This window comes from Staurois parvus, unplaced genomic scaffold (genome assembly GCF_062004578.1).
Source record: "Staurois parvus isolate SC_StPar_1 unplaced genomic scaffold, SC_StPar_1.0 ptg000582l, whole genome shotgun sequence".
In the NCBI taxonomy this organism is placed as follows: Eukaryota; Metazoa; Chordata; class Amphibia; order Anura; family Ranidae; genus Staurois; species Staurois parvus.
The window spans coordinates 216,744-244,467 of NW_028318378.1; the positions used below are offsets into that span (position 1 = coordinate 216,744).

The 27,724-nt window shown below is 49.7% G+C and overlaps 2 protein-coding genes across 2 annotated transcripts; both read left to right on the top strand.

Annotated features, from left to right (window-relative positions):
* The first annotated feature begins 1,805 nt into the window (after positions 1 to 1,805).
* Positions 1,806 to 6,762, top strand: LOC149450097 (uncharacterized). Its single transcript, XM_089692359.1, has 6 exons — positions 1,806 to 2,347; positions 2,441 to 2,530; positions 2,618 to 2,686; positions 5,357 to 5,421; positions 5,519 to 5,584; positions 5,961 to 6,762. Exons 1-6 carry the CDS (start codon positions 2,119 to 2,121, stop codon positions 6,246 to 6,248), a joined length of 807 nt encoding a protein of 268 aa, XP_089548485.1. The 5' UTR covers positions 1,806 to 2,118; the 3' UTR covers positions 6,249 to 6,762.
* A 9,707-nt stretch (positions 6,763 to 16,469) lies between these two features.
* Positions 16,470 to 27,053, top strand: LOC149450098 (uncharacterized). The gene is made up of 10 exons (XM_089692342.1): positions 16,470 to 16,556; positions 17,638 to 17,844; positions 17,934 to 18,161; positions 18,272 to 18,413; positions 18,684 to 19,481; positions 19,575 to 19,661; positions 19,748 to 19,813; positions 25,656 to 25,720; positions 25,816 to 25,881; positions 26,254 to 27,053. The coding sequence occupies exons 1-10, from the start codon at positions 16,470 to 16,472 to the stop codon at positions 26,749 to 26,751; spliced, it is 2,244 nt and encodes a 747-aa protein (XP_089548468.1). The 3' UTR covers positions 26,752 to 27,053.
* Positions 27,054 to 27,724: the final 671 nt, after the last annotated feature.

Here is a 27,724-nt window from a genome sequence, read left to right on the forward strand (position 1 = left end):
CTTTGGCTGCTTGATCTGCTTTTCTGTTGCCTTTGGCCTCCTGGGAGTCTCCCTTTTGATGAGCCCTACAGTGTATTACTTCCGAGGGGACCCATACTGCTTCCAAAGTGTCTAGTATTTCTGTCCCATACTTGATGCTCTTTTCCCTGGATGTGATGAGTCCTCTTTCCTTGTACAGGGCTCCATGAGCATGAAGAGTCAGGAAGACATACTTAGAGCCCACATAATCATTCAGTCTTAGGCCTGCAGCTAGTTCTAACACTCAGGTCAGGGCAATTAATTCCACTTTTTGTGCAGAGGTCCCCTGTGGTAGGGCTGTTGCCTCAATCACCGTTTCCTGTGTGACCACTGAATAACCGACATAGCGGAGTCCATCCTTTACGAAACTGCTGCTATCAATGTAATATTCAACATCTGGCTTTCCCAAGGGACTGTCTCAAGTCTAGCATAGACTTCATCCATTACCTGGAGGCAGTCGTGTATTAGGGGTTCTTTTGAGGTGGGGAGCAGGGTGGCGGGGTTCAGAGTGTTAGTCTCTAAATGGATTTGAGGATTTTCACACAGCATGGCCTGGTATTTGACCATCCGGCTGTTAGTAAACCAGTGATTTCCCTTATAATCCATCAATGCCTGAATGTGGTGTGGAACTCCTGACACAGATCTCTTGACCCAGTGACAACTTGTCAGCTTAGGCCACCAAGAGGGCTGTTGCTGAGATAGCCCACAGCCAAGGTGGCCAACCTTGAGCTAGTGTCCAGTTTGGAAAGGTACGCCACTGGCCGACATTTTATAAAAAAAATTTTTTCACAACTCCGAGTTTATTAAAAAAGTCATATAAGGACAATTTTTGTTGGGGATAATTTACTTTTTGAATATTTTTTGATTATTTATTTTATTCTTATTGATTTTAACATATGATTGGTTAAACACTGTGGTCATCTAGTAAGAAGGAGCGCTGCCTTTTTTTATTTACATGCACACCTGGTTAAGGGTTAGGTGAGCTGCTCTTTCACATTTGCATATTAATTTGCACATTTATTGGTTGATTGATTTTTTGTGGCTCTGTCCATATTCTAATTCTCTTAATGTGGTGTTTGTCTGGCCAAACCTAGTATTTCTTCCTCTAGACCTGTTAATGTATCACCTCCCACGTTGGTTGTGTTGGCATTTTTTACTTGGCTTTGGGGTCCCCCTCAAGCAGGCCCTGGGCTTTCTCTGGAGGCCATAGACCTGACCTTTGGTCTTATGTCCTTTTCCCCATTGCAGATTTTGTAATACTTTGCCCCCCCCCCCTCCAACCCAGGCCAAGAGAGCCATTTGGTTGTCTTGGTAAGTGTGGCCCCTGCCAGGGCATGTGCTGTAGTTGGAGCCAGACACCTATTGCCCTTCTGTCTTTTTTCTCATTGCTGGATTTTGACGTATCTGCCCCCCCTTGGGCCAAGAGGGCCAGTTGTTTCTTTTGGTAAGTGTGGCCCTTCCTCCAGGGCATGTGCTGTCTTTGGAGCCCAGACAACTGACCCATGCCCTTATGTCCCTTTTTCTGTTGCAGATTTTCACACTAACACACGGACATCCCACCACTTAGGACCTGCTGCTTCTGCTGCAAACAGCACCTAGTCAGACTCACTGCCCACTTGTCCTCCCATGGCACCCCCAAGGAGGCAAAGAGTCCAGGGTTCCAGGGGGGGTCATGGTGCCAGGGGGGATACTAGGCCCCCTACTGGCCGTGATGCCAGGGGGGCTACTGGGGCCCAGGGGTCCACTAGGGCCAGGGGGGGCATGGAGGGCCAGAGGTCTGGCTGTGATGTAAGGAGGTCACAAGCTGGTGGCAGAAGGGGCCAGGCTTCCTTCAGAGAAGAGGCGGAAGCTGAGCTGAGTACCTCACCTGGGTCTGATGCCTCCCCTTTGAGCCCAGGAGAAGGGACATCAAGGGCAGGCAGAAGGTCCCGGTCCAAGCCCAACTTTCCACCCTTCTCCCGCAATGAGACCTGGGCACTGGTGGTTGCTTATGTAGAACGGGCTGAATGCATCGCAGGGCACAGGTCCTCCCGCAGTGGTCAGGCTGCAAAGGACCGTCTGTGGAAGGAAATCACGGTGGCCGTAAATGCAGTGGGCAGGATGTTACGCAGGAACCTCAAGAACGTGAAGAAGCGTATGCGTGATCTGAGGCGGAGATTAAAGGAGAAGCTGACTCTGTGGGCTCAGCAGGGACATGTTACAAGGCAAGGGGTGGACCCTGACCATCTGCAGGAACTGTCTCAGACAGAACGGGCACTTCTGCCAATCATCAGCCTCAACACGATTGTTGGGGTGAAGGCTCATGGAGATACTGATGATTGCCACAGTGGTAAGTACACTACACATGTCCATATTGTGTCTTCAAAGTTGTGTTATCTTTTTAACATTTACCATTTGTTGTTTATTTTGTTTTGTGTTATAGCCAGTCCCAAGGCAAGGGCAGCCCCAGCCAGACCATCAGAGGACAAGCCAGAAGATCACACATACGCTGATCCAGAGGTGTTCCCTCCTGGTAAGCACTCATTGGGAATGCCCCCCCGTAATGTTGAACAGGCTGCTAGAACATCAAACATCTCACATGTCAATGTCCTATTCACAGCACAACATCAGCAGGAGGAGGAGGAGGAGCGGCTCCCCCCACTGCAGCCAGGAATGGAGGAAGATCTGGGTATGTATTAATGTGCTTGTCTACAACAATTATAATCACTCAGGATCAGCCAATGAGCATCCTCTTAGGAATGCAGAACAAACCAATGCTAAACTCTGTGTGAACACAAATATATCTCCACAACACGCTGGATTTCTTTGGGGTTTCTCACTGTATTGCACTCAAACCCCTAGAGAATTCAGTGTGAAAACTGTTACCACACAGAAATGTGTCTAATCCCTGCCAAATGTCCTGGGACCAGTTTCCCCGGACCAAGAAAAGCAGGTAACCCCACCAAACCAAATGGGGGAACTAACTGATGAGAGCAATAAAGGTCCAAACATCACTAACTAGCTGACATCTCCTGAGCGTTCCAAATCAGACTCGTCCTCACAACTTCACAAGTTCTCTCAGACACAAAAACATTCCACGCATGTAAACACATACATGTAATCTGACCAACGTCAACATGCTCAACTCTGACAGTCCCAGAATATCCGATGTGTTTGGTGTTTAGTGACATCATATATCATGCCTGCTCAATATACAGGAAATGATCCACTACAGGGACCCATCACCTCCCAATCGTGCCGCTCACCTTCAGGTTTGAGCCACACAAAGGGAAGGTCAAACACACTTTGGTCACCACTATGGGTGGCAGAACTGGCAACATTCCTCCACTTCACTTGGAATCAGTAAGTCTCATTTTAAGGCCGCAGGTCTCCAGGCAAATCCTTTTTAAAAGTAAAGCCCAAAAGAGCTCATGATTGTTTACATTTCCATTCAATGAGTTTATTGGCCCCTTAAGGATGCTGATTTCCAGAGTAGTGTTTAACCACTTGTCACCCGCACTGTAGCTGTCATTTGGCTACGGTCTGGGGAGGGCATCAAATGACGTCCTCCCAGAACATGCCCTCCCACATGCCCCTGGGGGCACACACCCAGCCATCTCAGGGGTCGCTGTGTCTTACGGACACAGCTGATCACATGATGTGGTAAAAGGCCAATCACAGCGGCCTTTTACCACGTGATCACGGCAGATCACCGGTAAATGCAGTTGCCGGTTATCGGCTGCACTTTCCTCATGATGTCACAGTGGGAGGAAAGTACTGCAGATAACCGACAATTGGCAGAGGACGGATCGGCACCGATCACCAGCTCACTGATTAACATTGACCTGATGATCAGAGCCCAGCAGTGCTGCCAGTCAGTGCTGTCTATCAGTGCCACCTCATCAGTGCCCATCAGTGCTGCCTATCTGTGCCACCTCATCAGTGCCCATCAGTGCTGCCTATCTTTGCCACCTCATCAGTGCTGCCTATCTCTGCCACCTCATCAGTGCTGTCTATCAGTGCAGCCTCATCGACACACATCAGTGAAGGAGAAAAATTACCTGTTTGAAAAAGAGAAACAAAGACAAAAATTTTTTGATTTAAAATTTTTAGCTCTTTTTTTTGTTTATAGCACAAAAAACAAACCACCCATCAGAGATTAAATACCACCAGAATCAACCACTATTTGTGTGAAGAAAATGATAAAAATGTCATATGGGTACAGTGTTGTATGACCACAATTGTCATTCAAAGTCTGACAGCGCTGAAAGGTGAAAATTGTCCGGGGCAGGAAGGGAGTCTAAGTGCCCGGTAGGCGAGGGGTTATAAAAGCCGTGCTGACACTGCTGGCAGTGATGTCTAGTGGGCCCCTCTCCTGACTTGTTTCATGTGATCTGGGACTTCAGCATAGGAAAACATCAAGAAATGTAGCTACTCACCCAATCGTGAAGTTCCAAGTGACAGCGACCATTTTGCCTTTGCTCAAAATGTAGAGGCCAAATCAAATACATACTTATCCACCGAGAATCTTGGAATTTAAGTCATCTAAAGCCCAAAAGGCATCATAAAGACTAATCTATTGTTCATTGACAAATACATTATATTGCCAACACTGCTGGGATGCCTTCCTTTCCGCACACATGAACTTGAATGGCATCCCAGTCCTAGTCCGTAGGGTTCAATATTGAGTAGTCCCGCCCTTTGTAGCTCAGCTTCCAATCGTCTGGAAAGGCTGTTTAATGTTTTTGGATATTCTGAGACTGCCACATGAGTTCATTATTTTCCTTTTCACATTGAGTTTGCAGGAGACCTGCGGTTTAAAAGTGATTAAAGGAGTTTTGGATGCATTGCTCTTGATCTCCTCAGATCAACAGTTATATCAACAATTCTTTTGGATGCATTTACATGCATTTGGTTTTGGAAATATTTTGGGGAACATTTAGATTTGATCCAACCCCTTTTTTTCCCTGGGTGACCCTTCTATAACCTATTGAATCCTTTTCGAAATGTTGCCTTAATGACAAATGTTATATATTTTGTTTTGAAGTTTGAAGTCCATAGTCAAAATGGCTGCAGTAGCTTATGGGCATAATGGAGCCATCCTAACACATCTGCCTCCTTGTTTGGCAGGAAAGGTGGCCCCTCATTCTTGTGGCCCCTGCTCCTGAGCCTTACCATGCCTCTTTCTACTCCCTACCAGTCTCCTGGGCTGTGGCTGCCAGTGTCCTATTTGTCTGGATAAACTTGGGTGAAGAACATACCAATGAGCAATCCCTCAAACCTTGGTCACAAATGTCACATCATACATACAGCCCAACTAGTATCTGTTACTAATCAGCATCTTGAACTCTATTTGCAGATCATCTTTTGCCCCTGGAGGCCCCAGCTGTTGGAGTGGGAGAGAAATCTGCATCTGATGTTGGGGTACGGGAACTGCTGTAATGGGGTGGGGATGTACAAATGCATGTTGCATGTGTATTTGGGAAATGTCATGCATTGTTTTTTTTGTTTTGTGGTGCAGGAAAGTTCAGGCACTCCAAACTTGCATGAAATGCCGTCACCTCCACCTGAGTTGCCTGAACATCCGGTAAGAGATGCTAAAGATGTTCTCCCTAATGAGTCACCCATTTAGAGTATAACTCCGTTCCTGGCTGGGCAGGATTTGGCAACGTGATGTGTAACTTACTTTTTTCGGATCATTGTTTAGTCAGGAGCTGGAGGGAGTGATGTGCATGTGACAAATCAGCAGGAAGGTATCAGTCTGGGTAAAGATGCCAAACCATTCATTTCAGTCAAATGTTCATCCCGTGTAATGTGTCAGGGAAAGGCATTCACCAATACCTGGTCCTAGGGGTGGGACAAGAACATGATCTAGTGTTTGGTGTCAGACGAGCCCCCTGTCCTACTGTACCCTTGTGCTGTGTGTTAAACGCGCTTTCATTTTTTTGTTTTTCTCCTTGCAGCCAACATTGGATGCGGCTGGATCGGCACCCCGTCCACCTGGACCCAGCCCCCTTCTCACGCTTGGGGAAAGGCTGGTGTTCAACATGGAGAGATTATGGGAGCAAAGGAGGCTTTCTAATGCATCCAGTAATATAGAAAGGTTACTGGTGCTCCAACATGAAACCCTGCTTGGACTTGTCACCGCGGTCAGGGATCAGACTACAGTGTTGCAGAACCTTAGTCATGATATCCGGGCCTTATGTCAAGCAGGGGCTGACCAAAATGCACCTTCGGTCAGAGGCTTCTAACCCCTGTGCAGTAGTTGTTTGGGGCCAATGCCAAGGTTGCCACAGAGTTGCCCTGTAGAAAGTGCCCGGGAAGCAGCAGGGGAACAAGCTTTGGAGGTGCCAATTCTGGAACTACCCACTCTGGAGCAGCCCCCTCAAGAAACCCCACCGGAAGACCAGTATGCCTCCTTCCCCATGGATCCCTCTTCTGCACCTTCCTCACACTCCCCTTGACCACACCCCCACTTTCACACCCCCTCCCCTTGTTTCTACATGCCCCTCCTCTCAATCCCGTTTCCACCCTTACCTTCCACGTCCTGCCCACTCTCTTCAGCCCTCAAATGCCCCGCCCCACATTCTCCCTATCTTCCATTCCCCCCATTCAACCTCTCCCCCAGCACTCCCTCCCCACCACTCTTTCCCAGCCCCTCCACACACTGTACCTACCCAACCCTCACACCCACCCCCTCTGCAGCAGCCGCCTTCTCCCCATTAATTTTGTATGTTTTTTGTAATAAACATTATTTGGAAAGTAGCAGAACGTGTCTTTCAAATTGTCAACAAGGTGTTTGGGGTAATAATGGAGGCTTGGTCATGTCGGGAATCCAACACAGGGGCTTTTCTGAGTATGACTACCAATAATTCCAAATAGCGAACACTAAAAAAGCAGCACTTCAGAAAGAAAACTAAAAGGTGACCCTTCCAGAGGCATTGGTGGTTAGACTCTTTGGCCTTTCTGCTGTTTTCACCTGGTGGTCTGTCCTGCAAATAGTTTTAGCTGTTCCACAAATATGTTCCCTGTGCTACTTCATTGACACACACTATACAAGAAGTGTGTAAATATCCAGGACACCAGGCGTGACACCAGGACACAACTTACACACAGTAAGCCTGCCAAGGAATGCTAGAGACACAGAAAAGTTGGGAGAATAAGAAGGCCTTCTGTTGTTTGGACTATCATTATGCTTCACTAACTGGACCCAGACTAAGTTTGCTTTACACCCCATGTAACATCTTGTCCTGAGATTGGTTGGGAGCATAGGTGTCAGGAATTGCGGCGCCTCTCCCGGCGCACGCGCACTTGCAACAGCTCACGCCGGGACACAGGCACTAGGTCCCGGCGGGCCGCAGCTGACAGGACGCCGCGCATGCACAGTAGGAGCCGCGGGCGTGCCTCGGGCGGCCAATGACAGCCCCGGGGCGCATCCTGGCCGGCCAATGACAGTGCAGGGCGCACTATTTAAAGATGCCCTGCACTGTCCTAAATTGCCGCAAAGTTCTATCTGTGATCCTGAAGTTTCTGCTAGGTCCGCCGTCCTTCTCACATCTGGCTCTCCCGGTACTTGCATACATCCCCGGAGGCTCCCTCTGCCACTGGTGCGCCTGCTCGGAGGTCGTGACCTGGCCCTGGTCTGTTACAAGTCCATCCCCACCATCAGGGGCCCTGGTGAAAGCACAGACCGGGGCTTAGACTCCACGCTCTGGGTAGGTCTGTCAAGTGGGCAGCCTGAGGCACCACCTGGCGGATCATAACAGTACCTTGTGGCCATGACAGAGCCAGGAAGAGGACCGGTGTCCCTAGAGGATATATGTCAGCACCTGGCAACTCTGACCCAGGCTGTCCAGAATTTCCACAGCCGCTGCACCCGACTGGAGGACCGCATGGAGTCTTTAGCCACCCTGACTCTCCCTGCTCAGAGTCCCCCAACTGCGGAATCACCCATTACCCCGGCATCCGGAGCAGCTGCTGCGTCCCTAGCTCCTGAACCCCGCGTTCCCCTGCCAGAACGATTCTGTGGAGACCGAAGCCGCTTCCGAGCCTTCCGGAACGCCTGCACCCTGTTTTTTGACTTGCAGCCCCGCACGTTCACCACCGAGACCGTCAAGGTGGGGTTTATAGTCTCTCTCCTTCAGGATGAGCCCCAGGATTGGGCTCACCGTCTGATGGAGAAGCACGACCCCCATCTTGATTCCGTGACTGAGTTTTTTCAGGCCATGGCCGTATTATACGACGACCCTCAGCGGGCTGCTTCTGCAGAGGCTACCCTATACTCCCTACGGCAAGGCCGCCGGGCAGCCAAAGAATACGCGTCCGATTTTAGGCGTTGGATGGGAGATACCAGATGGAACGATGCGGCATTATGTCACCAGTTCCGCATCGGGCTGTCTGAGTCCCTCAAAGATGAGTTGGCATGAGTAGGCCTACCTGACTCCCTTGAGAAACTGATAGAGTTGGCCATTCAAATTGACCGCAGACTGAGGGAACATCGGCTGGAAAGGAGCAGCCAGGGTCAAAGGGTGGCATGGATTCCACTGAGGGAAACAGCTCCAGCCCCAGGGAACCATACCCGAAGCACGGAACCAGGGGACACTTTGGAACCCATGCAACTGGGACTGGCCCGTTCCACTTTATCGGTCGAGGAACGTCAGAGGAGACGATCGCAGAACCTATGTCTGTACTGCGGGGAAGCTGGTCACCAGGTGCGCTCCTGTCCTGCAAAAATGAGTAAGTCCGCTTCCTTTTCTTTTCCCTTACCTGCAGAAGAGGGTGATCTGTCTAGTTACCTGGCGATACCTGTGTCTTTACAGCTCCCTGGAGGAACCTTGTCGGTGACCGCAATCGTTGACTCGGGAGCATGTAGTTGTTTCATCGATCTTACTTTTGCTCACCAGCAAAAGATTCCTCTCCAGACCAAAGAAAGGGGGTTCAACATCTTCTTGGCAGATGGGTCTAGCATAAAATCAGGGGTGGTGGACCAGGAGACACCTCCTATTTTTACCATGATGGCAGACCATCACCAAGAGTTCCTCCGTCTGGATGCCATTGCATCCCCCCTTTTTCCAATCATTCTGGGGTTCCCTTGGCTGCGGGCCCATAACCCCCAGATTGATTGGGAGAAGTGAACAGTTCAATTTCGGTCACCATACTGTCTGAGTCACTGCCACGTCACAGGGTCCGTGGCTCCCCGGTTTCTTCTGTGCTTGGATGGTGATACCGATCTGTCTCAGGTTATTCCACCGGCCTACCATGACTTCTTAGACGTATTCAGTAAGCGAGGAGCAGACATTCTTCCCCCGCACCGTTCATACGATTGCCCCATAGACCTCCTACCCGGATCTGAAATCTCGTTTGGCCGTATCTTTCCTCTATCGGAATTGGAGTCGGGAGTACTGAGGGAGTATATTGACGAAAACCTTCGGAAATGATTTTTTCGCCCGTCCACATCCCCAGCCGGGGCCGGGTTGTTCTTTGTAGAAAAAAAGGACAAATCATTGCGGCCCTGCATAGACTACCGTGATCTGAATAAGATCACGGTAAAAAAATCGCTATCCATTACCCCTAGTCCCCGAGCTCCTCCAGAGATTGAGGTCAGCAATGATTTTTACTAAATTAGACCTGCGGGGGGCATATAACCTTGTATGTATCAAGGAGGGGGATGAGTGGAAGACGGCTTTTCGTACGAGATACGGTCACTTTGAGTATTTGGTGATGCCGTTCGGGCTCTGTAACGCCCCGACAACCTTCCAACATTTTATCAACAACGTTTTTCGGGACTTCCTCGATGTTTTCGTGGTTGTCTATTTGGATGACATCCTAATTTTCTCTCCCTCACTGGAGGTTCATCGAAGTCACGTGTTACGGGTGTTGGAACGTCAACACGGACTATACGCCAAGGCAGAAAAATGCTGTTTCGAACAGCGCAAAATTACTTTCTTGGGACTGGTCTTCTCTCCCGCGGGGGTCACGATGGATCCCCAGAAAGTCACGGCTATCCTAGATTGGCCAATACCCGCCGATAAGAAGGGGGTACAGCAGTTCATTGGGTTTTCAAACTTTTATAGAAAGTTTGTTAGGAACTTCTCCGGTCTGGTCTCCCCAATCGCGCAACTGACTAAACAAGGGATCCGCTTTAAGTGGACTCCCGAAGCTCAGACGGCGTTCAAAACGCTCAAGAAATTGTTCACCTCTGCTCCCATTCTCTGCCATCCGGATTCTTCGCTCCCATATGTTTTGGAAGTGGACGCCTCCGAAAACGCGGTAGGAGCGGTTCTGTTCCAAAGGAATGGTACCAAGGAGCTACTGCATCCTGTGGCGTTCTTCTCCAGGAAGTTGACGCCGGCGGAAAGAAATTACGATATTGGAGATCGAGAGCTCCTGGCTATTAAATCCGCTCTAGAAGAATGGAGGTATTTACTGGAAGGAGCCACACACCCAATCCTTATATTCACGGATCATAAGAACCTCGAGTATTTAAGAACGGCAAAATGACTGAGACCTCGCCAGGCGAGATGGGCTCTTTTCTTTTCTCGGTTTGTATTTCATATCACGTACCGACCCTGTTCTAAGAATACTAAACCAGACGCTCTGTCCCGCATGTTTGAGGACCCCGATGATGCAGTGTTACCTGACACAATCTTACCTTCCGGAAGCTTCCTCGCTCTGCAAATGGAACTTCGCTCCAGACTTATCGATGCTTCCGTAGGACTGCCAGTCCCGTCTGGGTCGCCTCTCCAGAACCGCGAGGGTCTGTTTTGGAAGGAAGATTGGATCGTGGTCCCAGAAGGAGTTTGAACCTTGGTCCTGGGGCACTGCCACGACCATCCAATGGCGGGTCACTTCAGGGTTACGAAAACTCAGGAACTACTGCAGCGCTCGTTCTGGTGGCCAAACATGATTAAGGACTGCGAACGCTACGTCCAAACCTGCCCCACCTGCCAAAGGAACAAGCCCTCCAGGAGCAGGGCATGGGGATTGTTGCGTCCATTGCCAATACCCAAACGAGCCTGGCAAATGATAGCCATGGATTTTGTGGTCGAACTCCCACCATCTCAAGGCTACACAGCAATAATGGTGATCGTCGATCGCTTCTCGAAGATGGCTCATTTCGTGCCCCTGGAATAGACACCATCGGCGCCGGAGACAGCACGGATCTTCATTAAAGAAGTAGTGAGGCTTCATGGGGTTCCCGAAGATATAGTGTCGGATCGGGGAGTCCAGTTCACATCAAGGTTCTGGAACGCCTTATGTAAAGCGCTGGGAATCAAGCTGTCACTTTCATCCGCTTACCATCCTCAGACCAACAGGCAAACGGAAAGGACCAACCAGACGCTAGAACAGTACCTAAGATGCTACACATCCTACCTTCAGGATGACTGGCTGACGCTGTTGCCTTCCGCAGAATTTGCCTACAACAACTCGAATCACTCAGCCACAGGACAATCCCCGTTCTTCACCAATTACGGATATCACCCCACATTCCTCCCTGATCTGCTGCCCGAAAATCCGGTACCTGCGTCTCAGGATGTCTTGAATTTCTTCTCTGTCAATAACAAAACAATTCAGGGGGCCATCGCAAAAGCCCAAGAAGACAGTAAAAAGGCGTTCGACAGGAAAAGAAGAGGAGAGTTACTGCTCCAACCAGGTGATCAGGTTTGGCTGGCGACGACCAACTTGAAGATGCTGTGTCCTTCAAGGAAGCTAGGACCAAAGTACATTGGCCCGTTTCCGGTTAAACGGGTAATCAACGAGGTGGCCTACGAACTCGAGCTTCCACGAACCTTCAAAATACACCCGGTGTTCCATGTGTCTCTCCTGAAACCATCCAGACCGGATCCCTTCCCGGACCGTGAATCCAGACCTCCCGAGGCGGTCACCATAGGTGAACAGGAAGAATATAAAGTAGAAACTATCCTCAGTTGCCGAAAGAGGGGGGTTTTATCTGCCAGATGCAGTTTCTGATAAAATGGAAGGGTTATGGCCCTGAGTAGAACTCGTGGGAACCCACCCAGAATATTCACGCACCCAGGCTCATCTGGGAATTCTTTCGTAGCCACCCGCGGTGGAGAGATCAGTGGGGCTCCCGGAGGGTGCCCATAGGGGGGGGGGGGCAATGTCAGGAATCGCGGCGCCTCTCCCGGCGCACGCGCACTTGCAACAGCTCACTCCGGGACACAGGCACTAGGTCCCGGCGGGCCGCGGCTGACAGGACGCCGCGCATGCACAGTAGGTGCCGCGGGCGCGCCTCGGGCGGCCAATGACAGTGCAGGGCGCACTATTTAAAGATGCCCTGCACTGTCCTAAATTGCCGCAAGGTCTATCTGTGATCCTGAAGTTTCTGCACCTGTATAGTGACCCTGATTGCCCTGACTACGCTGCCTTCTCCTGTGATTTGACCCGGATTGCCCTGACTACGCTGCCTTCTCCTGTGATTTGACCCGGATTGCCCTGACTACTCTGCCTTCTCCACTCCTGATCCTCGGCTTGTTTGACCATTCTGCGGACTGACTTATCCTGCTGACCCTGCGTGTGACCTGACTACTCTTCGCCTGCCGATTCGATACCTCGCTACCCCACGGAACCACGGCTCGTGACCATCCTGCTAGGTCCGCCGTCCTTCTCACATCTGGCTCTCCCGGTACTTGCATACATCCCCGGAGGCTCCCTCTGCCACTGGTGGGCCTGCTCGGAGGTCGTGACCTGGCCCTGGTCTGTTACAAGTCCATCCCCACCATCAGGGGCCCTGGTGAAAGCACAGACCGGGGCTTAGACTCCACGCTCTGGGTAGGTCTGTCAAGTGGGCAGCCTGAGGCACCACCTGGCGGATCATAACAATAGGATCTTTAGCTGCCTGATTCTAGACGTGTGTGCCTATGGAATTTATGTGCCCAGTGGACACTTGTTCCTCACTTCATTCCCTCCTCACCTCTTGTTGTCAAAACACTAACATGTGAATGAGCAACAAGTTGGATCCAAGTGGTATGTGTGGAGCAGATAGACAATTTGCCCATTAGGGCCCCTTCTTTTCTGGGGGACATTGCATGTAACTGGTCTCATCCATAACTGATAGTCCTTCCAAGAGCAGCTTTCAAGTCATGTGACTTCTGTGGAATGCCAATCCCAACTAGAGATGATGTGATGGGAAACATCTTGACAGAGTTGGGCCACAGGATCCCACCACACATTGTCTACTTGGCTGCACCCCCTTTTGGCAGTCTGCACAACTACACTCCACCAAGCTATGTAGAAGTCCCTGGATGGAATGAAGAGCTACTCCAAACGTGAACAATGTAACGTGAATGGAGTGTTCTGTGTAAACTGTTGCAGCATTTCACAAGAGGAAGCAAACCAAGATTGGGAGTAGCTGCAGACAGCAAGCAGACAACTTCAATCTTTATGTATCCCAGCTTAGGATTGGAGGAGCTGGTTTACCTCTCGGAAACATGCAATCCTATCTGCTATAGTCCTAAAGCTGGACTTTCCAGAAAACACTTTGTTTGGACATTACCAGAAATTCCAGGTAAGCAAGATTGTCCAGTGCAGCTGGAGCTAGCAGAGTCCTGCAATGCTTTAGGGACATGCAGATCAGCTCCAACTGCAATGAAGAAGATTGCCGACCTGCAAAGGCTGAAGAAGGCCACAACACAGGGCACTGTCCAAGAGAAATAGAACATTTATTACCAACAATCAATAGAAAACTATAAAACATCATAAAAAATTGTAACTAAACTAAAATTGCTGCCTGAAATAGGCTCCAAGGCTGGGCTGGTCCTCGTCTGGTGCCACCTCCAGGGCTTGCTCCAGGGCCTGGATCCAGCGGCACATCCAGCCCAGGAGGCCACGAATGTCAGGATCGGGGAACAATGTAGAAAAAGCCAAACAAAATGTATTATCTCTAATAAAAAAGGAGACAGACTTGCTTCACACAACAACAGCATGCAATGCTTGTCTACCTTTGTCCATTATCCTGAAAGCACTCTATGCTGTTGTCACCTCATAATTGGAACACAGAACTTACATTTCTTGCCTGGTTGATATCATGGCCCAAGGAGTGAGCTTGGAATCCTTAGTCCTAGATTACCCGCTTCCCACCCGCAATGTACTGTGGCCAGGCGGCAGCTACAGGCAAAGCAATGTACTTGTACGTCACTCTGGCTGTACTAACAAAGGAGGCACACCACACACCCGAGCTGGCACACAGCGCTCCCCTCCCCCGACTGCTGTGTCTGGTGGATACAGCGGAATGAAGATCCCAGTGATTGTGACCCGGTGATCATGTGATCTCTAGGTGATCCCAATGTAAGCAGTTATTATGAATCAATCTCATTCATAACAGCTCTGCTTCTCCTCCTAGTGAGCTGTGATTGGCCCACAGCTGTCACATGATACATGGGGCCAATCACAGCACCCTGTACCATGTGACCAGCTCCAGCCAATCACAGATCACTGTCTTGAGCTGTCAAAAAGCTAACTCACTGATGACAGTTGATGAATGAGTTCGGTTCTGACAGCAAGCTTTGCATTGCAGGAGAAATCACCATTATTTCTCCTGCAAAGAAAAGTGTGGAAACAAAATCCCTGATCACCCCCTCCCCCCACAGTAGTACAATGGTTACTATGGTAACATCCTACTATTCTGATACAAGTATTAAAAAATAATGTTAAATACCATATTGAGAATTTTGTTTTAAATTTTTCTTAAGGTTTTTTTTTTAACTACTTACCAACCACTTACCTGCATTTTGTGGGCGAGCAGCAGCTCTTGGCAAAGTGACGTAATCTGCATCGCTTCCGGTGTCAGTGCACCTGCACCCCCCACTGCCCCCCCGGTCGGTCCGGAGAGAGAAGAGAGAACACGGCACCGAGTAATAGCACCACTACATTGTACACACATGTTAGATTAGCACATTTAACCCTTTGATTGCCCCGTCACCCAGCCAGTGCCATTAGTACAGTGTCAGTATATAGAATGTTTCACTGATCTCTGTATTCCTGCCACTAGTGACATCACATAGTGTCAGGGTCAGTAAGCCCCTCCCAGCCAGGGTCAGCTGGCGTTAGATTGGCCGCACACTGTCACACTCACGCTATAGGTCGCTGATCACCGCCATTACTAGTATAGTGTTTGTACGGATCAATATATTGATCATGAACAGAACTATACTAGTGCCGGCTTTGTATAGTGTCCCCAATACTCAGTGTTAGCCGGATCGGCCCGGTCACTGCCAGCACTAGTGTTCAGCCCCTCCACTGTTCTTCACAGAAGATTTGTACCAATTGTGGGCCAAGGCAATTTATACACCACAATACATGGCGACACCCAAATTCAGCTCTTGTCACACAATTCACATGGAACTCTATCACCGTTTATGAAATTAAAACATTTTTGGGTCGAACCCTAAACATGGACATTACAGAAAAGAATGAATTGCAGTCATATTGGTCCGCAGACCCGATTCATCGTATGTCCGTGTTCTCTGCTGGTACATATATGTCCAACATGGACCAGCAATGTACTGGAACGTCGCTGGACTTGGAGTGGTTATACCGGGAGGATGCTTGCAGCTACAGCCATCCTTCTAGTGCTGGTTTATTAGCTGGTGGGCGGCTTTCATGTAAAAGTAATCCTAGTGACCAATTAGCTGCAGAATTGTTTTTATGATCATTTTAAATGATTTCCTATAGCAGCAAATCTGATGAGATGAATGAAGTGGGTGTAAAGTGGAAGCAGTGGATGTGCAGGGAGCAGCATCTTGAGCACAAAGCACTTTATGTTGTGGATGGATTTGCACACGGTTCAGTTTCCTTCATTTATTGATAAACCCCATAAGACCAATGAAGTGGGTGTAAAGTGGAAGCAGTGGATGTGCAGAGAATAGGATTTGGAGCCCCGAGCTCTTTATCTCTGAATGTCTCCACATATTTGTAGTGTATTTGTGATGATTTCTGTGCACACACAATAGGACAGCGCTGTGACACATAATGCTCTTCTAGATGACAGGGAATCCTTCCCTTTGTTACAGCAGCAGTCCGCTAGAAGGTTTTTGTAGGTTTGGAGTTGTTACACATAGCGCGGGTTTTATCCATTTATAGTGATGACATCATTGCCCAAATCTGGGGGTCACCAGCCATTTCCACCCTTTACTCCCAGCTGGGGGGCTTTGTATCCATATACCAGATGTTCTACAGGACTAAATCTGCAATCAATGTTACTGCAAAATCAAAGGGGCCAAAACCCCTCCCCCGAGCAGTCATATATTTCTGTCCCCCTTGGTGGGAGTGGAGGTGACCCCTCTATAAGGATCTACAGTCCATACACACCCAGCACAAGGCCGGGGTCACACTACCAGACGCTTCTCGGGGCTGCAGTTCCTCTGAGCTCCACAAGGTGGGGATCTCACTTCTACCCAGACAGGAAGTCTCTATGGAAGACAGGAAGTGATGTCAGGTACAGACAGGAAGTGATGTCAGGTACAGACAGGAAGTTCCAGGGGAGAGGTGAATCAGGAAGAAGCAGAGAGGAGACATTCCTGGATGTGGCGGCAGAGGAGGTAATACGTAGATGAACCCCTTCAGGGGGAGGAGTTGATGATAATATATTTGCTCCCAAAGCTGGCCTACATGGTTCAGTTGTATCGTTCAGCCAGCGGGATGACCATAAAAACTGAAGTGATTCCCCCATCCACACATTGGAGGTGGATGGGGGAATCCTCCCCGCTGCACTCTTGTATTCTGACAATGGGGGGACTCCTCCGCTCTCAGAATACACAGATCAGCACTGAAGCTATTGGCTGCAGCCGCTGGGGGAGTGGCTTTTATCCGGCAGTGGCCACACATGGATGGAAATGTGAGCGATCCCTGCTGAACCAGCTGAATTTCCATGGATCTATGGTCACCTTCAGTGACTTCCTCCCCTCCCCCTCATCTCCTTCATGATGGAAGTCATGCTGAGATCATCTCCCATTGGCTGAGCAATATTCTCATTTGTCTCTCAGCTCCTTCTTGCTATTCCTCGTCCTGCCTGTTGTTTCCTTGGATTGATTTTCTGTGTAGTGACCCCGGCTTGGTCTCTTGGATGCGCTCGTCTGTTGCTTGCCCTGACCTTTCTCCTGATTCCTGGATCTCCTCCTCATCTCTCCTCCATATCCTCTTACACAGCTTTTCTCCACACCTGCAGTGACCCTGGGGGGAGGAAACTTGGCACCGGCACGCCGCCAAATCCATCCCCACCATTAGGGGCTGTGGAGACAATTGTCTGCTATTTACACTCCGTTCCTCCGCACGTCACCTGATCACATGACAGCTTACTTCCACAGATTCCGGACAGATTTCTGGATGGTAAAGGTCAAAGTTCACTCTTCAGTTTAGGAGAGGTAGGACGCACCCAGGAACAATGATTTAATTTGTATGGGAGCCTCATATAGAGGACCCCTCAAATCTCCCAATCCAAATGTCCCTCCATCCAGAGTCTATCTGTCATAGGATTCTGTGACTCTGGATGGAGGGACATTGGGAGGAGGAGCTGTGAGGTCACTGTGATGTCATAGGACATATAGATTAACCAAAATTATTGGTAGTTGTGATTTATACACAGCATGTTTGTTACAATGAATGTTTTATTATATCTTTCAGAGTGGAATCCTCGGGGATGATAATATTGATGTTAAAGAAGAGTATAAAGAGGAGGATGAGGAGTATGGAGTGATGGAGGAGTTTTCAGAAGGACACAAGGATATGATGGAGCCACCTAATACCAGGAACCCACCAGAGAGATGTCCCCGTCCTCTGTATTCCCGGGATTCCACACAGGAAGGTCACACCATCCCTCACCATCATCAGGTAGATGAGGAACAATCACTGATAGTATCATTAGGATCTGTACATTATCTGCATTGTTACCATTGATGTCATTTTTATTATATATTCAGAGTGGAAACCTGAGAGATCCTAAAGTTGAGGTTAAAGAAGAGATAAAAGAGGAGGAGGATGAGGATGGGGGGATGGAGGAGTCAGAGCTTCTAAGAGAACACAAAGATCTGTACCAGGACACCATGGTGGAGTCATCCAGCTACAGGAACCCACCAGAGAGATGTCCCCGTCCTCTGTATTCTTGGGATTCCACACCGGAAGGTCACATCATCCCTCACTGTTACAAGGTTGGTGGGATGGAGCATCTAGAACATGGACTCATGGAGACAATGTGTGGAGTTTTTTTATGTGACCTTACATTTTACAGATGATATTTCCTCTCATTTCCTTGATTTAGAGTGGAGATCCAATCGATATAGAATTTGAGGTGAAAGCAGAAGAAGAAGAGGCGTATGTGAGGGATGATCAGCAGTCTATGGAGGAGGATGGAATAACGGGGACATTTATAGAGGAGGACACTCCTACAGAGATCAGCACAGGTGGGTCATGGATTTCTCTCGGATAATCTTCCTTCTCTGTGCTGCAGACACAATTTATGTATCTAGACTGGATTTATGGAGGTTCTGGGCTTCAGCTGGCAGCAAAATGTTGATTTTCACCATAGACGTTGCTTGACTTGGCACTTGGCATTTGGGTCTTGGACCTTCTTTCCCATGCCCTGGTCTTGCAAAATCTCTGACAGAGCAATTCTTCCAGTCTTATGACCCAGACAACTGACCCTTGCCCTTATGTCCCTTTTTCTGTTGCAGATTTCCACACTAACACACGGACTTACCAACACTTAGGACCTGCTGCTGCTGCAAACAGCACCCAGCCAGACTTCCTGCCCACTTGTCCTCCCATGGCAACCCCAAGGGGGCAAAGAGGCCAGGCTTCCAGGGGGGGCCGTAGTGCCAAGTGGGACACTGGGCCTCCCCCTGGCCATGATGCCAGGGGAGCTACTGGGGCCAAGGGGTCCACTAGGGCTAGGGTGGGCCAGAGGTCTGGCTGTGGTGTGAAGGGGTCACAAACTGGTGGCAGAAGGGGCCAGTTTTCCTTCAGAAAAAAAGTGGAAGCTGAGCTGAGGACCTCACCTGGGGCTGCTGCCTCCCCGTGGAGCCCAAGAGAAGGGATATTTAGGAGAAGCGGAAGGTCCCAGACCCGGGCCCAGTCCCAGCCCAAGTTTCCACCCTTCTCCCATGATGAGATCTGGGCCCTGGTGGTTGCTTATGTAGATCGGGCTAAATGCATCTCGGGGCCCAGGTCCTCCCGCAGCGGTCAGGCAGCAAGGGACCGTCTGTGGAAGGAAATCACGGTGGCCGTAAATGCAGTGGGCAGGATGGCACATCGGGACCTCAAGAATGTGAAGAAGCGTATGCGTGATCTGAGGCGGAGTTTAAAGGAGAAGCTGACTCTGTGGGCTCAGCAGGGGCATGTTACAAGGCATGGGGTGGACCCTGACCATCTGCAGGACCTGTCTCAGGCAGAACTGGCACTTCTGCCGATCATTCGCCTCAACGCGATTTTTGGGGTGACGGCTCATGGAGATACTGATGATTGCCACAGTGGTAAGTACACTACACATGTCCATATTGTGTCTTCAAAGCTGTGTTATCTTTTTAACATTTACCATTTGTTGTTCATTTTGTCTTGTGTTGTAGCCTATCCCGAGGCAGGGGCAGCCCCAGCCAGACCATCAGAGGACAAGCCAGATCACGTATACACTGATCCAGAGGTGTTCCCTCCTGGTAAGTACTCATTGGGAATGCACCCCGTAATGTTGAACAGACTGCTAGAACATCAAACATCTCACATGTCAATGTCCTATTCACAGCACAACATCAGCAGGAGGAGGAGGAGCGGCTCCCCCCACTGCAGTCAGGCCAGGAGGAAGATCTGGGTATGTATTAATGTGCTTGTCTACAACAATCATAATCACTCAGGATGAGCCAATGAGCATCCTCTTAGGAATGCAGAACAAACCAATGCTAAACTCTGTGTGAACACAAATATATCTCCACAACACGCTGCATTTCTGGGGTTCCTCACTGTATTGCTCTCAAACCCCTAGAGAAATCAGTGTGGAAAACTGTTACCACGCAGAAATGTGTCTAATCCCTGCCAAATGTCCTGGGACCAGTTTCCCCAGACCAAGAAAAGCAGGTAACCCCACCAAACCAAATGGGGGAACTAACTGATGAGGGCAATAAAGTTCCAAACATCACTAACTAGCTGACATCTCCTGAGCGTTCCAAATCAGACTCGCCCTCACAACTTCACAAGTTCTCTCAGACACAAAAACATTCCACGCATGTAAACACATACATGTAATCTGACCAACGTCAACATGCTCAACTCTGGCAGTCCCAGAATATCCAATGTGTTTGGTGTTTAGTGACATCATATATCATGCCTGCTCAATATACAGGAAATGATCCACTACAGGGACCCATCACCTCCCAATCGTGCCGCTCACCTTCAGGTTTGAGCCACACAAAGGGAAGGTCAAACACACTTTGGTCACCACTATGGGTGGCAGAACTGGCAACATTCCTCCACTTCACTTGGAATCAGTAAGTCTCATTTTAAGGTCTCCAGGCAAATCCTTGTTAAAATTAAAGCCCAGAAGAGCTCATGATTGTTTACATTTCCATTCAATGAGTTTATTTGCCCCCCTTAAGGATGCAGTTTTCCCAAAGTAGTGTTTAACCACTTGTCACCCGCACTGTAGCTGTCATTTGGCTACAGTCCGGGGAGGGCGTCCTATGACATCCTCCAAGAACATGCCCTCCTGCACGCCCCTGGGGGTGCACACCCAGCCATCTCAGGGGTTGCTGTGTCCTATGGAGACAGCTGATCATGCGATGTGGTAAAAGGCCAAACACCGCAACGTTTTACCATGTGATCACGGCAGATTACCAAAAAAAACCGTAAAACTTGAGGTCAACATCAAGAAATGTTGCTACTCACCCAATTGTCAAGTGACGGTGACCATTCTCTCATTGCTCCAAATGTAAAGGCCAAAAAAAATACATACCAAGACTGAGTATTCTTGGAGCCATTTTCCCAAAGCCCAAAAACTCAGCCAGATCAAAAATAAAAGCAAAAAAAAATGTCACTTTGGGCCTCTCATGTAAACTTGGGGCCAATAATTAGACTGAGTTTTGCACATCGCATGACTAGCAGGAAGTTCTATTCCTTTGTCAGACTTATCCACCGAGTATCTCAGGATTGAAGTCGCCTAAAGCCCAAAAGGCATCATAAAGACTAATCTATTGTTCATTGACAAATACACTATATTGCCAACACTGCTGGGATGACTTCCTTTCCACACACATGAACGCGAATGGCATCCCAGTCTTAGTCCGTAGGGTTCAATATTGAGTAGTCCCGCCCTTTGTAGCTCAAACAGCTTCCAATCATCAGGAAAGGCTGTTTAATGTTTTCGGATACTCTGAGACTGCCACATGAGTTAATAATTTTCTTTTTCACATTGAGTTTGCAGGAGACCTGTGGTTTAAAAGTGATTAAAGGAGTTTTGGATGCATTGCTCTTGCTCTCTTCAGATCAACAGTTATATTATTATTATTATACAGTATTTATAAAGCGCCGATAGTTCGCTCAGCGCTGTACATTACAAAGGGGGGCAGAACAATAACAATACAATGCAAAACATGAGGGGATTGAGGGCCCTGCTCTTTCAAGCTTACAATCTAGGAGGGAGGGGATAGTGGTACAGGAGGAGATAGCTGTGGGGGATGGAGTGGTAGGAAGAGTGGAGGAGGTCAGCAAGTTAGCAGGGGGTGGGGTAGGCTTCCCTGAAGAGGTGGGTTTCAGGGTGCACCTAAAGGAGAGGAGAGTAGGTGATAATCTGATGGGTTGGGGCAGGGAGTTCCAGGGGATGGATGACACCCTGGAGAAGTCCTGGAGGAGGGCATGGGAGGAGGAGACCAGGGAACTAGAGAGAAGGAGGTCTTGTGAGGAGCGGAGTGTGCGTGCTGGGTGGTACTTGGATATTAGGTCAGTGATGTAGTTCGGGGCAGTATGGTGGACGGCTTTGTACGTCAGTGTTAGGATTTTGAATTTGATCCGTTGCACAATCGGAAGCCAGTGGAGGGATTGGCAGAGGGGGGTGGCGGAGATGGAGTGGTTGGAAAGGTGAATGAGTCTGGCAGCCATATTCAGGATCGACTGAAGCAGGGATAGCCAGCGGCGAGGCAGGCCAGTGAGGAGGGAGTTGCAGTAGTCGAGTCGTGATATGATGAGGGAGTGGATGAGCTGTTTAGTGGTTTCTGGGGTTAGGAACGTGCGGATTTTGGCGATGTTGCGGAGGTGGAGTCTGCATGTTGCGGAGGTGGAGTCTGCACGAGCTTGTTAAAGATTGGACTTGGGGCTGGAAGGATAGGTTGGAGTCCAGAATGACACCAAGTACTCTGGCCTGCGGGGCTGGTTTGATATTTGCGTTGTTGGATGTGACGGAGAAGTCAATGGGGGGTGGTGTCCGGGCTGGGGGGAAGACAAGAAACTCGGTCTTGGAGAGGTTCAGTTTAAGGAAGTGGAGCGACATCCAGTTAGATATGTCGTTCAGTAGGTGTGTGATTCGGGCGGAGACCGAGGGGATGAGGTGGGGGGTTGAGAGATAGATTTGTGTGTGGTCGGCATATAAGTGGTAGTTGAAGACATGAGAGTGTATGAGTTGGCCAAGGGAGGAGGTGTAGATGGAGAAGAGAAGGGGCCCGAGGACAGAGCCTTGAGGGACCCCAACAGAGAGGGGGAGTGAGGGGGAGGTGGTAGCATTATAGGTAACGCTGAAAGAGCGTTGTGACAGGATGAGAGCCAGGAGAGAGCAGAATCTCTGAGGCCGAGGGAGTGTAGTTTTTATAGGAGGAGGGGGTGGTCGACTGTGTCAAAGGCCGCAGAGAGGTGAAGGAGTAGGAGCACTGAATTGTGGCCATTAGCTTTGGCTGTTAGCAGGTCGTTGGAGAGTTTGAGTAAGGCAGTTTCGGTGGAGTGTAGGGGACGGAAGCCAGATTGTAGGGGATCGAGGAGGTTGTTGTCGCTGAGGTGTGAGCCTAGGCGGGTGTAGACTAGGCGCTCAAGGGGTTGACTGTAAATGGGAGCAGGGAGATGCGTCTGAGGTTGTTCTGGTCATTGGGGTCCAGGGAGGGCTTTTTAAGTATGGGGGTGATGTGTGCATGTTTCAGAGGGGAGGGGAAAGTGCCGGAGGGGAGGGAGAGATTGAAGATGTGGGTGAGGGTGCGTAGGATGGAGGGGGAGGGAGGTCGTAGGAATTGTGAGGGGATAGGGTCGAGGGGGCAGGTGGTGAGGCAGGCATCAGAGAGGATCTTGGAGACTTCCTCGATGGTAGTAAGGTCAAAGGTGTGGAGTGTTGAGGGGGCTTCAGTATGAGGAATGAAGGGTGGGGTGGAAGTGGAGGTCAGAGCAGTGGTGGGGCCGTGGGAGAGGGGTGATGAGGGGGTAGCTGAGTGAGGGGGAACGGGGTTGTAGGGAGTTTGAGCAGCGATGAAGTCCCTGTGGGTTATGTCGAGGGGGAGGGGGGATGAGGGGGTAGCTGTGTGAGAGGGGACGGGTTGAGTGGGTGTGTGAGTTGCGGCGATGTCCTTGCGAATTGTGTCAATCTTGTTTCTGAAGTGATTGGCAATCTCAAGGGCGGTGAGTGAGGTGCTGGGTGGAGGTGGGGGTGGCGAGAGTAGAGAGTTGAAGGTGGAGAAGAGTCGGCGAGGATTGGAGGAGAGGGCCTTGATGAGGGTCAGGAAGTAGGCTTGTTTGGCTGCGTGGAGGGAGGAGGTGTAGGTGTGGAAGGCAGATTTGTAGCGGGTGAAGGCTTGTTGGGATTTGGTTTTGCGTCATAGTCGCTCCAGGGCATGACTGTGTCGTTTGAGGGTTTAGGTGTGATCAGTCTGCTGGAGCGGTCAGGGTTTGATGTTGTGTGTGGTTAAAGGCGCTAGTGAGTCAAGGGCTGTTGACAGCGCGTTGTTGTAGACAGTCATAGCCAAGTCGGGGCAGGACAGGGGGAGGATGCTGTCGTGGAGTTGATCAGCTGCAGAGTGGAGGGGGGCAGGGTTAAGGTTGTGGAGGTTAAGGCTGGTAGTAGTATGACATTTGGAGGGGTAGGCGTTGGAGGACGAGGAGATAGAGAAGGTAATCAGGTTGTGGTCAGAGAGAGGGAAGGGGGTGTTAGTGAGGTCGTGGGGAGCGCAGCGGTTGGAGAAGACAAGGTCTAGGATATTTCCCTCGGAGTGGGTGGTGGATTGTATGCACTGTGCAAGTGTAAAGGAGGAAGTTAAGTGGAGGAGACGGGCTGTGTCCGGGTTGACGGGGATGTTGAAATCCCCAAGGATGATGGTGGGTAACTCAGAGGAGAGGAAGAAGGGTAGCCAGGAGGAAAAGTCATCCAGGAAGCGAGATATGGATCCAGGAGGCCGGTATATCACAGCAATCTTCAGGGGGGTTGGGGAGAATAGTCTGACGCAGTAGGCCTCGAAGGAGGAAAAGGATAGGGAGGGGGGGTTTGGGAGGACTCGGAAGGTGCTCTGCGGTGACAGGAGCAGACCAACCCCACCACCTTCACGACCATTGGGCCTGGGTGAGTGGGTCCAGGTGAGACCTCTATAGGAGAGTGCAGCAGGGGAGGTAGATTCAGTGGCCTGGATCCAGGTTTCCGTGATCGCTAGGAGGTTGAGGGAGCGGGAAACAAAGAGGTCGTGGATGGCGGTAAGCTTGTTGCACACCGATCAAGCGTTCAGGAGTGCACATGAATACGGGGGGGTGATTTTAGAGAGCAGGGGGACAGATACTAAGTTGCGGGGGTTGGGGCAGGACATGGAGGCGGGAGGGTGTTGTGTGGGTAAGGGAGGTGGTGGAGGGCCAGGCTTCAGAGAGATGTCCCCCGCGGCTAGGAGGAGGAGAAGGGTGAGGAAGGTTGCATGGTAGCGGGATGTGCAGGAGCGTGAGAAACTACTAGTGGAGGTGTTGGGGTCAGTGGGAGAGTGGAGTAATAGGAGGAGGTGGTGGGTGCCGTAGAGGGGTGAAGGAAGCAGTGAGGACACAATATACAATTGTTTGGGAGGAGCAGAGGGATATAGTGAATGGATTTTGGGAACGGAGGAGAGGAAAATGAGAAGGACGAGTGGAAGAGGCATTTTAGGGGGGTGCCCAGGAGGGCGGATAGGAGTGGTGAGAGGCTTGGTTGTCGATAGTCCAGCGGGTATTTCCCAGGGTGTATGCTTGCAGTCTGTCCAGCATGCAGTAGAGTTTCATTTCTTTTGGATTCATTTACATGTGTTTGTCTGGCTTTGGAAATATTTTGGGGAACATTTATATTTGATTTGACCCATTTTGTTTTTGATTTTGTCCAAATCCTTTTTGGAATGTTGCCTTAACGAAAAATGTTATATATTTTGTTTTGATGTTTGAAGCCCATAGTCAAAATGACTGCAGTAGCTTATGGGCATAATGGAGCCATCCTAACACATCTGCCTCCTTGTTTGGCAGGAAAGGTGGCCCCTCATTCTTGTGGCCCCTGCTCCTGAGCCTTACCATGCCGCTTTCTTCTCTCAAACAGTCTCCTGGGCTGTGGCTGCCAGTGTCCTATTTGTCTGGATAAATGAGTGAAGAACATACCAATGAGCAATCCCTCAAACCTTGGTCACAAATGTCACATCATACATACAGCCTAACTAGTATCTGTTACTAATCAGCATCTTGAACTCTATTTGCAGATCATCTTTTGCCCCTGGAGGCCCCAGCTTTTGGAGTGGGAGAAGAATCTGCATCTGATGTTGGGGTACGGGAACTGCTGTAATGGGGTGGGGATGTACAAATGCATGTTGAATGTGTATTTGGGAAATGTCATGCATTTGTTTTTGTTTTGTGGTGCAGGGAAGTTCAGGCACTCCAAACTTGTGTGAAATGCCGTCACCTCCACCTGAGTTGCCTGAACATCCGGTAAGAGATGCTAAAGATGTTCTCCCTAATGAGTCACCCATTTAGAGTATAACTCCGTTCCTGGCTGGGCAGGATTTGGCAACGTGATGTGTAACTTACTTTTTTCGGATTATTGCTTAGGAGCTGGAGGGAGTGATGTGCATGTGACAAATCAGCAGGAAGGTATCAGTCTGGGTAAAGATGCCAAACCATTCATTTCAGTCAAATGTTCATCCAGTGTAATGTGTCAGGGAAAGGCATTCACCAATACCTGGTCCTAGGGGTGGGACAAGAACATGATCTAGTGTTTGATGTCAGACGAGCCCCCTGTCCTACTGTATGCTTGTGCTGTGTGTTAAACACTCTTTCTTTTTTGTTTGTTTCTCTTTGTAGCCAACATTGGATGCAGCTGGATCGGCACCCCGTCCACCTGGACCCGGCCCCCTTCTCAAGCTTGGGGAAAGGCTGTTCAACATGGAGAGATTATGGGAGCAAAGGAGGCTTTCTAATGCATCCAGTAATATAGAAAGGTTACTGGGGCTCCAACATGAAGCCCTGCTTGAAGTTCTCACCTCGGTCAGGGAGCAGACTGCAGCGTTGCAGGACCTTAGTCATGATATCCGGGCCTTATGTCAAGCAGGTCCTGAACAAAATGCACCTTCAGCCAGAGGCTCCCAACCCCTGTGCAGTAGTAGTTTGGGGCCAATGCCAAGGTTGCCACAGAGTTCCCCTGTAGAAAGTGCCCGGGAAGCAGCAGGGGAACAAGCTTTGGAGGTGCCAATTCTGGAACTACCCACTCTGGAGCAACCCCCTCAAGAAACCCCACCTGAAGACCAGTATGCCTCCTTCCCCATGGATCCCTCTTCTGCACCTTCCTCACACTCCCCTTGACCACACCCCCACTTTCACACCCCCTCCCCTTATTTCTACATGCCCCTCCTCTCAATCCCGTTTCCACCCTTACCTTCCACATCCTGCCCACTCTCCTCAGCCCTCAAATGCCCCTCCCCACATTCTCAGTCTTCCATTCCCCCCATTAAACCCCTCCCCCTGCACTCCCTCCCCACCACTCTTTCCCAGCCCCCCCACACACTGTACCCCCCCAACCGTCACACCCACCCCCTCTGCAGCAGCAGCCTCCTCCTCCCCATTCATTTTGTATTTTTTTTGTAATAAACATTATTTGGAAAGTAGCAGAACGTGTCTTTCAAATTGTCAGAAATGCATTTGGGGTAATAATGGAGGCTTGGTCATGTAGGGAATCCAACACAGGTGCTTTTCTGAGTATGGCTACCAATAATTCCAAATAGCGAACACTAAAAAAGCAGCACTTCAGAAAGAAAACTAAAAGGTGACCCTTCCAGAGGCATTGGTGGTTAGACTCTTTGGCCTTTCTGCTGCTTTCACCTGGTGGTCTGTCCTGCAAATAGTTTTAGCTGTTCCCCATCACACAAGTTCTCTGGCACATGTAGCGGTTGGCCATTATCTGCTAACCATTTGGCTGCCCCAAGGGAGCTTAGAATTCTCAGTGGACTCTGTGGGCAAGGCTAACGTTCCCCAATATGGGAACACACAATATTGCAGCTTGTTTTCTAAGTGTCGGCTAGCTTTTGTCTTTTTGGGGTGCTGATTTTGGCCAAGACTCCTGCATGGAACACTCACCCCCCCAGAGACTGACACTGCTGTCCAAATATGTTCCCTGTGCTACTTCATTGACACACACTATACAAGAAGTGTGTAATATCCAGGACACCAGGCGTGACACCAGGACACAACTTACACACAGTAAGCCTGCCAAGGAATGCTAGAGACACAGAAAAGTTGGGAGAATAAGAAGAAGGCCTTCTGTTGTTTGGACTATCAT